Source organism: Callospermophilus lateralis, chromosome 1 (genome assembly GCF_048772815.1).
Source record: "Callospermophilus lateralis isolate mCalLat2 chromosome 1, mCalLat2.hap1, whole genome shotgun sequence".
In the NCBI taxonomy this organism is placed as follows: Eukaryota; Metazoa; Chordata; class Mammalia; order Rodentia; family Sciuridae; genus Callospermophilus; species Callospermophilus lateralis.
The window spans coordinates 74,659,417-74,674,700 of NC_135305.1; the positions used below are offsets into that span (position 1 = coordinate 74,659,417).

Below are 15,284 nucleotides of genomic sequence, written 5' to 3' on the forward strand. Positions count from 1 at the left end.
TGGTTCAGAATATCATTGTAAGTGGGAGAGGTTGAGAACTGTGCTCTAAACTATGCCTTCTTCATTTTCAATTCTTGCTGGTATATATTTTTCCTTGGTAGTACACTTCAGTGGTTTCCTGTAAGTGCTTCACATTAAATGCAAGTGTATGTACCTGTATAAAAATAATAGTAATGGTTTAAAAATAAATAATAATAGCTATCATTTAGTGAGCACTTGCCATCAGCCAAACTTTGAATTAATATATTATAACTTATGAACTGTTACACTAAATATAAGGTTTTTGGAAATCTTTAGAATGAATCATTTTTTCAATGAATAAGCATAGTAACATTTTATTTAATACTAGCTTGAGTATCAGGACAATTAGTATGTCTTCTAATTCCTATCTCTGACTAATTAATTTGCTAAATTTCCACATGTATTATTTTCTGTGAATTATACCTTAGAACGATCAATTTCCTCTAAGTTGTTCTTTTTTCCACTGCCATTACTCTACTTTGGGCCACCACCAGCTTTCCTAAACTAAAGTAACACTTTCCTTTTTTGTCTCTTGCCATTGTAGCTACTATTTTGTCTTCCCTACCTTCTACCCTGCCATTTTTTTCACTTTAGTGAAATTGAGCAATACCACTCTTCTGCACCAAATATTTTAATAGCCCCCAAAGGTCTTCACGATCTTTGTTTCTTCTCATTCTATTTCCTCTCACCCACCTCACATTAACAAAGAGTGGAATCATAATAGCAGTGGTCATGCTCCAAGGATGTCAATGGGAGAACTACAATTTTATAATCAAGATGAAACAGTCACATTTGTTAGTGTTCTGTGCTAATGAGCAATGCAAGAGAAATTAGTCTCAACTAACTAGCAATGTTCCATTCATGTGTGGTCAGCAGATGAATAGCCAAGGAGAGAAAAAGAGGTGATGTTTTCCACTGGTGTTCTTTTCCTACGTTGATGTCAAGTGTGGTGATGATTAGAGCCAGGGACAGGTGAAAGGAAGTAGAAAAAGCTGAAAGGGCCTAGAAGCTTCCTGGGACTCTTCCCCTCCTATTGTGAACAGTTTCCCTGCCTTGGAGAAACACAGGTCCTCTCATGCCTTACTGAAAACTGTGGTGAAATCTTTGGTGGTTCTGCTGAATGACTGCTGACATAATTTTGCGGTGTTGAGTCTGGAAGTGATGAGATGAATGGTACACATGCCTTTTATAGCATCACAATTTGTGCATGTTACCAATATTAAAAGATATGAAAACTCATCAAAGGAACTATTTTTCAAACTTTGGTTACAACCCAAAATGGTTTTTCTGAAATATGAGAAGGTCATGAATAAAATTTCTAATAAATTCTCACTGTCACATGGGTTGACATCTACTTAACTCAATCTACTTCTCAAATGATAAAACAATTCCATTGAATAATAATGGGTCTATATATAGGTTTAGAAAAACAAATTTATGGTCAAGATCATATATATATATATATATATATATATATATATATATATATGTATGTATGGACTTAATACTTGATTAATAACTATTGCATGAGAAGCTTCTCCCTGTTAGATCCTTTTTTAAGTAGCAAAGACATAATACTTAACTTACCTGCTGCTCTTAGAATATACCTGCCCTCCTCTAAGACTATACCATGTCTTATCTAATTCAAACAAATAAGGAAAATTTTATAGAGATTATAGAGTCAATGTTTTTAAATGGGGTTCTTCTTGCAGGCTAAGAGAGGATTTCTGAAATACATTTTAGCATTGAATATCTTCTATCATGTAGATAGTACTTCCTGGTTCATTTGGGGAATTTTCAAGAGAGTACTTATTTCAAACGAGCATTTATTTCTAACTCATACACACTGAATTTTAAATCAAATCTGAAAAGTAAGAACGCAACTTCACCATTTGGTTTGGAGAGCAGGGAGTGGGAAATATAAGCTACTGGGGAAATATGGTTCCTTTCCTTAAGGGAGACACAAAACATTAGTGATTGAGTGATTAATTGTACAAATCAAATAAATGTTGAAGTGGTCAAGAAAATTGAGGTTCGTGAACACAATGTTTGTCAGGAGAGGCCTTGTGAGAAATGATGAGCTGCAAAGTAACAGAACAGGATTACGTTGTGCCTTGTCCTCCACTTGTGACCAGTGGCTGGCTAAGTTGTTAGCATCAGACCTGATGGGCAGAGTTGCCTCCTGTGTCCATTCAGATTACACAGTTCTCAGCTAAACTGAGAGATCTGCATACCAGAAAGATATTGAGACTGGGAAGAAAGGATGGTTTGCAGAGTAGGGCAAAGAGGGTTCAGAATTGGACCATTATTCAAGAGCTACAACTCAAAGTGCTGGAGCAGGTACAAATTTAGAGAAGAACAAATGTGGGTCAAAATAGGAAAAAAGTCAAGCAAGGAGGCCAAAGGTTGGTTTTAGAAAATCTCTGAAGTTGTGAAAATGTACTATGACAACTCACTCATGCAGGGTTTCCTGTGTCTTGCTGGGCTGGTGCTGATCCTTAAAAATAATCAGAAATGTTCCAGGAACAAGGACATGCCTGCAAAGGGAAATTGTGTCTCCTACAGATGTAGAAATGCCAGCAGCATTATCTGAAGAGAGAATATTTGGCTTATAATAATAATAGATGGTGAATTAATGGACGCATCAAGCCAAATCTCATGAAACTACATGGAGCAGAAGTAAGAGAAACATTGCCAGAGCAAAAGGATGAGGCCAGATTACAGAGGTTGATGAAGACAGGCAAGGGAGTTTGATCAAGTGTGGACAGAGAAGTTGATTTTAAGTTAAAATTATACTTTCCATCACATGGTCCTCCATGGCAATCCAGATAAAATTCACAACCCAGCCCAAAAGGCCACAGATAATTAATAATTGCTGCAAAGGCTGCATTTCTATTGTCTTATTATGATTATGAATACATATCTATCATTATTATAGAAAAATCTATTATTTTCTTTTATTTTCAGCTCCATGGGATAGCATTTTTAACTAGAAACCACTGTCTGACCGAACTATATCTAAACAACAATGCAATATTTGAGATAGTAGGTATGTCTTAAATTTTCTTTGATTGAATAGGTTTTCAATTAAGTAATAATTTTCAACTATGATAACCATTAATGATGTGCAAAGATTTGTTTTAATAATTCTCTTAAAAAGATGTGACATTCTATTTTTAAATGTTCTTATTACATTTCAAGAAATGTGCTGTTAGATTGCTTTTCTAACTTAATATTGTCATGTGTCTTATTTGACCTTTTTAAAAAATCTCTTTTTAACATAGGAAACTTGCCACTCTACTGCACAGTTGGACACAAACTAAATATTGTGGAAATGAATTTTAACAATATTTGAGAGCACTAATAAATATTAAAATATTATAGTCTTAAAAGTTTTTACTGGCTATGATTTTTACCAGCCATATTCCTGTTTCCACTCCAAGTTAATTTTATAAGTGCAACAATCTCTAAGCTAACAATGTCAAGACAGATATAAAAGTATATGAGGTGCTATGATCATGAAATATGAAGAGGTACCGAACAAAACACTTCTCTTTAATACCATAAATGATGGAATCAAAGTGTCATAAATTTTTGATACTTACCATAATTTCATGTACCATTAAGAAAGAAAATGTTGTCAATTAAACATGATGGGTCTATGATACACACTTAACTCACTTGCATTTATGTTTAAAAATGTGGGAAAATGTATAATTTAGGAAAAATGAAAATTATACAGATATGTGGTTTTTCTATTGTATAAAAGTACTTTTCAATTTGGAAGAAGAAATTAAATTGGATGAGTAGTTATTCCCTTGATTGGCATTATAAATCTAAGTAACATTCATGCACTTGCATCCACACACACTCTACAAAAACAAAGGGAAGAAAGCAAATTACCTGTCCAAATTCAAACAAGCAAAAATCACTATTACAGAAAACCCTGTAAAGCAGTAGTAGTGGAAAGATATTTCCACATCACAATTCAAATAACTATTTGAATTCATTTGCTTTTTTGTAGGTTTAACAATGATTTACCATATCATTAATAGGCATTCCTCCTTTTGCCAGCTGTAATATCTTTGGTTTAGTTAGCATGTCTAATTAGCCGTCTTGAATGTTTGTTTTCATTTATCAATTTAAAAATAAATTAATAAACTAAAAAATGCTGCAAAATCTTGTTCATTTTGTTTTAGGCCTACACTATCTGCCTTCATTGCATATCCTCCTGCTGCATCACAATGAGTTAACAAAAATTGATGACACAGTGAAGGAATTAAAGGGAATGCTGAACCTGAAGACCCTAAGTAACAATTTGTACTTTTATATGGTCACAAATGAAAATGGCAATAGCCCAAGACATTTTTCCACTTTTGAAGTTTAAAATTCCTTAGAAGGAGGATTGCTTCTAACTAAAATACTTAGATGACACTATTTTCTTCTTTTTCAAGGCATGCTTTTGAAATAGAAACAAGTAGAAAAGAATTATCTATGTAAACAATACACCGTGTCAAACAAAAATGGCAAAAATAACAAAAGATGATTTACATGTTTAAATCTGTTTTTGGTTTTATCTCAAAAGTAAGTTTTAACATATATGATTCTTTTGACATGAGATATTCTACACAGACACATCTCTAAATACAGCAATACTGAGAGGTAACTGTTTTTAAGTAATTAGTGTTCACTTCAGGCTGGGGAACTGAGAGAATTGGACGATGATAGCTAAGGAGTAAGGGGTGCGTTGTGGGGGGGTCTCTTTGGGGTTAATAAAATATTCTAAATTGCCTAAAGTGATAAGTTGCACCACTCACAGAATCTACTGAAAATGACTGAATAGTATATTTTAAATAGATTAATTGTGTTGTAGGTGAAGTATATGAATAAAGTAATAAAGAGCAAAGAAAAAGAGTAAGCTTTTAAGTTTTCAACTGAGTGATGAGCAAACATCATTTACATTTACTGAATCACATCCAATAAGGAATTGGCCTCAATAATGAAGAAGTCTGTCTGGAAATAGATTAAAAATGTGAATCATAAGCAGTTCCTACTCTCAGTACACTTACGTTCTTGAGGGTTAATAGAAATGTATACAACTGAAATATAGGACAAGAAAGTCTAAGGGCCCACAGTAAAGACCCTCAGGTCAACGAGTAGGTTTTCAGACTTTAGAATTTGAAGATCTCTTCACATGTTATACTTCATTTGTTATGAAATAGATGTTTTCTCCTATTGTTTCCTATTCATTTTTTGAGAATTGCCTGTGTCAGTGTTTTGAATATGTGTAAACTAGTGTTGATGGAGAAGGTTCTGCTCAGGTCAACACATAGTTAGGAAAGTCTCCGTGTATTTTCATTCTATCAGTAACATCAGCTGTACTGAGGAGAAATGATTCATGTGCTTACAGGTAGATTCTTCAAATCCAAATATTAAAATCACAAAATCACACCAAGCTCATGGTGATTTCAGGATTGTTTTGGAAACATAAGGCCACCTACTGTTGGGAGTTTTTCACAGCCTTCTGAGATTCTGTGAGAGACTTGGATTTGCGAATGGCCTGTATATTTATTTTGCCCTTCTATGCTGAACAAATACTTCTATGATTAAAAGACTAGTTATACTAGATCAGGAACTCTTACCTATCATCGTTTTTCTATAAAAATGGACTAACAGCTACCTCTCAGGATTGCTTCAAACATTGAGAAAACTCTGTAAAACACTTCCTGCCATTAATGTTATTTTGAAGCGACAACAAAAGTAAAAATTGTTTTATTGTATATTATGTAAACAATATAATAAATGAAGAAGTCTCATGTAGTCTAGAAATTCTGCTAAGTTGGTATTAAACTCAGTATAATAAAACTAATATTTTAAATAAGAATCATTAGAGTAGCATATTTGAGTCTTACCTGTTGATAAATTGCTTTTCTTAAAAAATTTTTTAGATGTTGATGGACCTTTATTTTATTCATTTATTTATATGTAGTGCTGAAAATTGAACCCAGTGCCTCACACATGCTAGGCAAGCGCTCTATCCCTGAGCCACAACCCCAACCCAATAAAATGCTTTTTTATATTCTTATTTAAAACTTTACAGCAATCTTATGATATAATTAAAATTATTCTCTCTTCAATGATCAAAGTGCAAGGTTCTGAGATTTAGCCAGAGTATCAAGGAATGTTGAAGTTTAATTCATGCCTGGTTTCACTTATCATTTATAATTCATTCATTCAATAAATATTCATAATTTATTCACTTTCAATAAGTATTTATCACACATTCACTATATGACACTATACTAGATTATACAGCACAAAGTTATATAAAAGACCCAGTCTGGACCTTGATGGGACTTACAGTTTTATAACTCATAGTCTAAAGATGTCTTAGACAGTTGAAGGGGTTCGATGCTACACTATTTGAACATATAATTTGCTACATGTAAAAACTCAATAATTTAAGCAAAATTATGGTATAAATCAACATTCATAGAGCAGTAAGCAAGGTTGGCCCAAGAGCAGTAAACAGAGTTAGGCCGTAAATTAAGGTGCCAGGTCCAGAACTAAGTGAAACCTGAAATCTAGCCCATGTCCTATTTGTCAAGAGTGTGTGTGAACACAGAATTGTCAGAATGGGGACACGGGTGGGGGTGAGATGCCCTAATCATTTTTTGAAGACCAACCAGGTAATATACTATCCATATCATTACTTGTCAAGACAGTTAAAGGGACCTCTACTTAAAATTGTAGTGATATGATTCAAGTTATAACTACAGTTGTTTCAACTGAGAAGCTTGTCATGGGGTCATTTTTTTTTTTTTTTAAAGTGGATAAAATGCTATCTCTAATTACAAAAAAAAAAAAAAAAAAAGCATTTTCTGAAAATTTTTGGTAGTGAATACTAACATTTTGATCCCATATCCCATTTTGGTTAAAGTTTGAATACAGGGGGAAAATGTCTGCCTTCATGGAACTACTAACATTATTTGTGCAGTCGTGTCCTCAGATTAAGTTTCTATGAGCCTCATTTGCAATCAGAGATTAGATTCAGCTCATTAAATAAAATGAGAAAACCATGTATTTTCCAATGTTGTTGTAATTTTTGTCTTTTCAAGTTGTAAAACCATATAAAAATCTAAAGTGTTATTATTATTCCACTTCAATTACAAGTTCTTCAGAGGGTGAGAAAATAGCCTGGAGGGTAAACCTCTAATCCACTTCAGCATTGCACCCTCCCCTGGCATGTGAGGAGAACTGCCAAGTGATTGCCCAGGAGAATCATGGCTGGGAGCTTCAGGGAGGCCTGAAACCAGCTCAGAGTGTGAGGTCCTGGTAACTGGAATTCCTGTCTTCCGGGCAAATCAGGGGCCCCACCTCTTCTCTCCAGGAGGTCTACCTTTCCACACCCTCCTCTCCCAGTTCCATTTTCTTCTTCCCTTCCCTCCTCCAAACTGTAAATCAGAATTTGCTTGTGCCAAAGACCCACTTTATAGATGATGATTATTACTTGCCTTTTAGTCTTCCTGCCCCTTTTCTGAGCATTAAGAGAAAAAACACTACCAGCAACACAACACTTAAACCATTTCTTCTCTATCTATACCTTTGTTCTACTCATTTCTCTAAAGTTTTCTCTGTGTTTATTAAGTTCATTGTTGGAAAGTACCCTTAGACTCCTACCTTTCATAATTGTTAGGACATACTTCCTGGGTCACTCCAGGAGCGACCACTGGGAAGAAGGGCTTGCTCTTTTAAGAGAAGGTCTCCATGTTTCCAGAGATTTGCTCTTATATATTCTCTAACCTTGCTGACAGCAGTGACCCCCATCCTCTGCTGATGACAAAAAGCTAGGATGAAGACAGATACTGGGAGGTAGGGTATAACTATGATCTCCAAGGACTCTTTATTTGAGCCCCTCTACCTGTAATGCTCATCAAGGTGGACTTCACAAAACAATCCACCAAGTGAAAAGAACTAACTGGGTCTTTCACAGCTGTTTATCTTGAAGAGAATGTTCTGATCCCTCCCCTTTCTTCATCTCCTGCTTTATCACAGTTTGCCTTTTAAAATCAAAGATGATTTCCATATTCAATGAAAGCATGTGTAGTGTGGTGGCCCACAGATTTAAGTTAAAATTAGATAGTAATCAAGTTGCTAACCCATGGAAGTAACCTTGCCCCCAGAACCCCAAAATCTAGGTGTCTGATGGGTCACAGCTGAATTCCCTTCCAAAGACTGTAGGTAATGCATAAGCTTTTAAACCTCTCTGTATCATTTCCTCCCCATCTATTAAAAAGTATTTTACTAATTACATCAATTTTCTCCAAAGGCACCTTAAGAACATTTGGATTCATTTAAATGATAGGTTTGTTAAATTCTGTTTTCAAAGTTTAAAAAATTCACTGAAACCAATTATTTAGATAGCTGAATCTTCTTATTTTCTGTTTCATTAAGAAGTAGCTTTACACATGAGTCATGTAACTCCAGCTTGTGCAGTAAGGTGGTAGAGACATTTTGATATATTATTGGGAAAATGTAAATTGCTTAGACTCTGAATCCCAAATTAAGATAAGCAAGACAGCGCTGGCGCCACCGAGGTGTACTCTATAAGTAGCCTAGAGGGAAGGTGGATTAAATGGTATTAACCTATTGAAAGTGAAAGTGTAAGCAGTTTTGCTTCATAGTTTCTAAAGGAATGTGCCCATACATCACAGAAGGCTTTCAGAACATTCAGACACAGGAAACTGACTTCATATCTTGGAAACTTAATTTATGGTAATTTTAGTAGCATCCATCCAAAACTCATAAATCCAAAATGTTAAATGTTTAATAATGTAAAAAGGAGAAAAAGAGTTGAAAATGCTTCCTTCTAAAATTGAAGAGCCAAGGAAAAGTAAAGGATAATAAAGATGAAATGCCTCTCAAATTATTTAGCTCAATTTATTTTTTTAAGTTATGTGAGCAGAAGCTGCACAAGAAGCTCAATTTTCTGTCTTTCTGTCACTTAGATTTTACTCTAAGATGAGATGAATAGTGAACCACAACATGCACAAGACTTTTTAGTATCCAGACACCTTGTTAATAAGTAATCTAAGCAGCTCTGGAGGCTGAGATAAGAGGATGGCAAGTTCAAAGCCAGCCTCAGGAAGGGTGAGGTGCTAAACAACTCAGGGAGACCCCGTCTCTAAATAAAATACAAAAATGGTCTGGGGATGTGGCTCTGTGGTTGAATGCCCTGAGTTCAATCCTTGGCTCACCCCCCACCCCCAGGAAAAAAAAGTAATGTAAACCCAAGTTTGGTGTTTTGTTTAAGTGAAGCTAGAGTTTTAAATTTGCATAAAGAATTTACTTAACTAGAGATTAGGAGAAAAAGCAAGGAAAGCAGTGAATGGTTTATGTTCTTCAAGGAAAAAGGCACTGTGAAAGGTGTATCAAGAGTAAAGGACCTCGGGATGCTGAGGCAGGAGGATTGCAAGTTCAAAGCCAGCCTCAGCAAAAGTGAGGCGCTAAGCAACTCAATGAGACCCTGTCTCTAAATCAAAAATACAAAATAGGGCTGGGGATGTGGCTCAGTGGTGGAGTGCTCCTGAGTTCAATCCCTGGAAAACTCCCCCACCCCCCAAAAGAGTAAAGGTCTTTGGATGATATTGGTACATTTTCCATTAGCATCTTGTGCAGAGGCAGACCTGGCTTCCAGCTGCTACAATGTAACACAGGGTAATAAAGTGTCAGATGTGATTCCCCAAGACAGCAACCACAAGGCAGACTTCTGCACTAAAACATTTGTGACTTTTTCTTCCTCCTAAATTCTCATTAAAAACAAATGTGCTTTGCTTTTATATCCTTGAAGGGTGTCCTTTTCTTTACTTTCTCTGGCTCCAACTACAATGCATGATCCCTGTGGATTGCTTTAAAAATCTGTCCTTATTACTGGTTTAATATACATCCCTTCTATTCCCTATCCTGTAATTACAATTATGTGTTCCCACTTTAAATTTCTTTTAAGAATAAAATTCACGTCATTTTTTGTCATTTAAGACATCTTGAAAAATTTATTTCAGTTTCCTCTCATTCCTTTCAATACATACAGATTTTCTTTCTTTCTAATTTCTTTGTTGCTCCTGTCTGTGTTTTCTTTTCTGCCTTTCCTCACAAATAACTTTGTTGGTTATGCACCAGGTGTCTTCTATTGCCTGCTTTATGTCCCTATAAAGCTCATGTTTTCCACCGGGAATAGCTATATATAAGGATTTTATTAGCCAGAGAAATTTGTGTTTATACAACAAATATCAGAATGTTTTATTACCTACAGAAAATACATCCAGATTTTTCTTTTTCTTTTTTTTTTTTTTTTTCAGTTTCTAACTACTTTGCTATCTTTTAATCAGGCCCCAACCAATCTTCTTTATGTTAATCAGTTTACTCTGGGTTTTGAATACTTATATTATCATGCCTTTATTAAGCTTCGTTATATTTTATGAATCATCTACAGCAGTATTCTTAAATTTAACATGGACATTGAGGGAGCCACTGTTAGTGATGAATCTGTGCAACAGCTGGAGCTCTTTCTGCTACTGCCATCTAGTGGTTCCCCTCACTGTATGTATTTTCCGGAAATATTTTCTAGCATTGCATGGAAGCAGAATTAAAAAAGCTAAAGATGCCCAACTTGAAATTATAAATGCTTTATTACTCAGTGTATTGAAATAATCTTGTTTAATATTATCCAGTGATAAATAGGCAAGATTCTTTACTTGAAACAAAACCCTTCTAGGTGAAGATTTTTAAAAATGCATCTACATGTTGATTCCTACATGTGCTTCCCTCCTTCAGCCCCTGCACTGCAGAATCAGGTTCATTACGCACCAGAACTCCTACACACAAGGCCCTCAGAGCCCCTGTGTCTGGCCAAAGGTATACAAGATGCAACATCTACATCTGCTGGCCTCTGCTCCTACTGAGATCCAAAGCTGCTACTAGCATTTACATATTCTGAACAATGCATAATGATGTAAAGTGAAGGGAGAAAAATCTATTATAACAGTGTACTGTATCTCTGCCCATCCTCACACCGGCCTGTGGTGACCTTTGAGACTTAGCAGAAGAGTCCCAAGTGATACTTTAGTCAAAAGCAGTCTTAAGACTCCCATGGAGCGGATACCTAGTTTGTCCTTTAGGAATTTCCTTATGGACATTTAAATTTTTCCTAATCTGTTGCAGATTTGAGTCAATAAAATGTCCCCAGCACCTAGCACATTTCCTAGTACATGGTAGTACCCAGTAATTATTTATTGAGTGAATGAATATAACAGATAGGAAAATTAAGTGCTGCTCTAAATGAAAGAGGGCTTAATGAGGCCACTGACTTGATATGTATCCTTATGTTGTACATGAATGCTGCAATTTTTCATGTTTTATAAAATGACATACAAAGCTCATTTTGAAATCTGACATCTTATTTCGGACTCTTCCATTGTAGGTCTATACCAAAACCCTTTGTGTCAGTATAACCTATATCGTTTATATATAATCTACCACCTTCCAGGAGTGGAGCTGCTTGATCGAAATCGTAAGGATAACTCTCTTTTGTAAAGAAATATTTGAAACTCAGCCTTACTACTCAATGGTTGAAAAATACAGAATACCTTTGATTGTGTTTTTGTAACAGAATACCATTAGATAATTTTCTTTATAAATGAAAGTTTTTTAATGATTTATTTTTGAAATGCTTGCTCTCTGAAATTCACCCTAGTTTAGGAATTCATGTCTTTTCCACTCTATATAGGAAGAGCCATCTAACTGAGCATGAGAAAGGTTCTCCTGTTTCTGCGTTTCACACTGACATGGTGGATGCCAAATTCATTCATGTTGAGCTCCTTAGTTTCCTATCTCAGCAGTGAGGGAATGGCCAGGCATGGTGGTGTACACCTGTAATCCCAGCTGCTCAGGAGGCTGAGGCAAGAGGATGGCAAGTTCAAAGCCAGCCTCAGCAAAAGAGAGGCACTAAGCAACTCAGTGAGACCCTGTCTCTAAATAAAAAATACAAAATAGGGCTGGGGATGTGGGTTCAGTGGTTAAGTGACCCTGAGTTCAATCCCAGTCACCCAACTCCCCCCACCAAAAAAAATGAGGGAGTTGAACTAGAACTCTGAAGACCTGAGTTCTAAAATTCATTTTCTTTTGAAATTCTGTAAGTTCATGTATATTAAAATTAATATAATCAATGTTAACTTCTTTATAAATATATCTTCATGCATTATAGCCAAACTAGAATGTTTGGTTTATATAAGCCACATACACACAATCCACATCACTGTACAACATACTAAATATTTTGAAAACTATCTTACCCCCTTGTGCTATAATTACCTACTTCCTTACCTGTCTACACATACAGATTTGAACATTTTAAATAATTTATTAGTAACTTCTATTTGTGAGGATTTATCAGAACCTCCTGGTTCTATCTGTGCTTTTGGATAGCCTTGAAGGAAGGAAGGGAGGCAACATATGCTGTCAGTCATCCGATGGTGATGTGTCAGAAAGTCTGTATCGTGCAGTGGACTGCAGGATTGTGCTCCACCTTGTGACATGAGGGGCATGTATCAAGTGCTTGTAAGGTTATGGAAGTACCCATGACAGCTACTTTACAAATCTATTTTGACAAGATGTTCCCACATAACATAGTTAAGCTAAATGATTTTGAAACTGTTCCATTCTCTTTTGAATCACTCCATATCTATTTATAATGCTGTGCAATAACATTATTTTTGCATTTATCAGAGGTTACAGAAAAAGAAAGAAGATCAATGATTACAATTTTTAACCATAAAAAGGCTCATATCATTCAATCAATTGCATTTGGAGGAAAAGTAGATACCTCATGGAACCCAAAATTACCATTAAAGCAGAAACCTGTCCAGAGACTACCTTCAGGTAATTGGGGGGGGGGGTAAAAATGAAATTTAAATTCCTTAATTGTTGGAGAACTTGATTATAATAATAATGGTAAGTAAAAATAAACTAAGTACCTACATAGTGAAATAATTTCTAGTTACTTGCTAACATTATATTTTTAATTTTATAGTTTTAGTAGCCTAATTAGAGTGAATATGATTTTCACCATCATTCGTACATATTAAATTAAATGAGGTAATGTGATAAAATGAGATAATACATTAAAGTCTCTTCTCCAGTATCTACCACAGCGGAAAATTATTATTACCACTAACACAAGACAAATTCATCAATTTTTGATGATATTAAAAAAATATTAAGAGGAAATAAAAAGATCATTTGCAATTTTGCCTCCCAGAAATAAGCACTGTTAATATTTTGGCTATCTTACATATGAAGTTTTTATATATGCAACTATAACAAATATATCAGTGACATTTCATTAGCTGGAATTTCTTAGATGTAACTGAAATCCAAATAAATAGGGGTTTATTTTTCTCACATAGCAGAGTACAAAGATAGGTATGCAGAGTTAGTGTAAAGTTCTATAATATCATCAATGTTGAGGAATACATCTATCTTTTTTTTCTTAGTGTGCTTTATAAGGTGGTTGCTATACCATCATGTGTCACATCTTCATTCCAAGAAGGAAGAAACAGGAAATGAAAAATGGTGCAAAAATATAACCTTTTTCTTCATCATTTGGCATTTGCCAAATGCACATTTTTATTTAAAAAGAACCAGATGGATTTTACAGAAACAAAAAGGAAAATATGAAACTAGAAAACAATTTTGAAGAAATTATGAAGAAAGTGACAGAGATGGAGATATAAATTAAATGTTGAGAAAAGGAGTTATTTAAAAGAGAAAATCCAATGAAAGTTCAGTAATAATTCCTAAAGAAAAAAATTATAGAGAGAAATTCAGTAGATGGTAATATTTGAAGTGATAATGACTAAGAATTCTCCAAAGTTGATAAATTATAGGAATCCTTAGGTTTGGATGACAAAATAAATCCACACATAAAAGACACATAACCAAAATTAAAAAAAAAAAAAAACAACTGTTTACACCAAAGGTAAAGAAGTCAGAGAAAAAATGCAGATTATCTACAAAAGAATGACATATTTACAATGAACTCCCCAACTGCAATTATGGAAGTCAGGAGACAGTGAACTAATTCCTTAAAATGCTGGGAGAAAGTAATGGCCAACAGAATCCACAAATCAACTAAATTCAACACTGAGCAAGTGAGGGAGAAAGAGAGGGAGTAAGGGGAAGGAAGGAAGGAAGAGAAATGAGGGTCAAATGAAACTTTTTTTTTTCTTAATCTTTTGCTGTAAAATTTTCTAAGTTGAAGGAATATTAAAATGAATGTCTATCTATGCCCAAGCTTATTCAACAATTATTAATATTTTGCCATATTCACCAGCCTCTAAATATGAGGCTTTGTTTGCCTCTTTATTCAAAGAACAGATCTCAGACCTGGGATGTAGCTTAGTGGAAGAGCACTTTATCCCCAGTGTGGCAAAAAAGAGGGAAGAAAGAACAGGCCTCCTCAGAAGCTCCTATTTACACTTATTGTTTATCCCCAGCTACACAGTCAACTAGAAAACATCAATATGCAGTGGAACCACTTAAGTGTTTCAGTAGTAGAATCTCAACCCTTCACTCTTAAATAATTTCGCCTGCAAGTTGGAAAATAAGGGCATCCCCCTATGTAACTACAATGTCACTATCAGACATAAGAAAAATGACAAATTATCTAATATAGAATCAGTTTCCCCATTTTCCAAATTGTCCCAAGAAGCCTTTTGCAGCTGCTTTTTTTCAAACCAGAACCCAGTCAAGATTCATAATTACCTTTGGTTGTATGGATCTTTGCTCTAAATTTAGAATAGATTCGTCAATTTTTTTTCCCATGACCTAGAAATTATATTACAGAATGTGTCACTTTTGATGATTGCTTCCTCCGGATGTCCTTAAACTTGTTCCTTTAACCCTTATATTTCCCACAGACTGGAAGTGATGTCTGCAGGAGTCTTAATGGGTGCAACAGAGTAACATGTACAGCAGGGGTGGGCCTCGGGGTGTGGTCCCCAAATTACCATTATCAGCATCACTTAGGAACCTGTGATTCAAATTCTTGCCTAATTTACCAATTTGGAAACTCAAGCACTTCCCACCCCACACTGTGTTTTAAGTAGCTTTCCCAGTGATTCTGATGCCCATTCAAGTTAGACAACTTGGCAGGGCGGGCGGCCAGCACCCTGCCAGGGTAGTTTCCTGCTCAGAAGATGTGAACC

The 15,284-nt window shown here is 35.1% G+C and overlaps 1 protein-coding gene across 1 annotated transcript in view; it reads left to right on the plus strand.

Annotated features, from left to right (window-relative positions):
- The window catches only part of Lrrc72 (leucine rich repeat containing 72), a 53,330-nt gene that overhangs the window by 31,727 nt on the left and 6,319 nt on the right, over positions 1-15,284 (plus strand). Inside the window, exons 4-7 of the mRNA XM_076853746.1 lie at positions 2,989-3,070; positions 4,221-4,331; positions 11,501-11,590; positions 12,805-12,957. Coding sequence (XP_076709861.1) covers positions 2,989-3,070; positions 4,221-4,331; positions 11,501-11,590; positions 12,805-12,957 — 436 coding nt within the window. The remainder of the gene's footprint in view (positions 1-2,988; positions 3,071-4,220; positions 4,332-11,500; positions 11,591-12,804; positions 12,958-15,284) is intronic.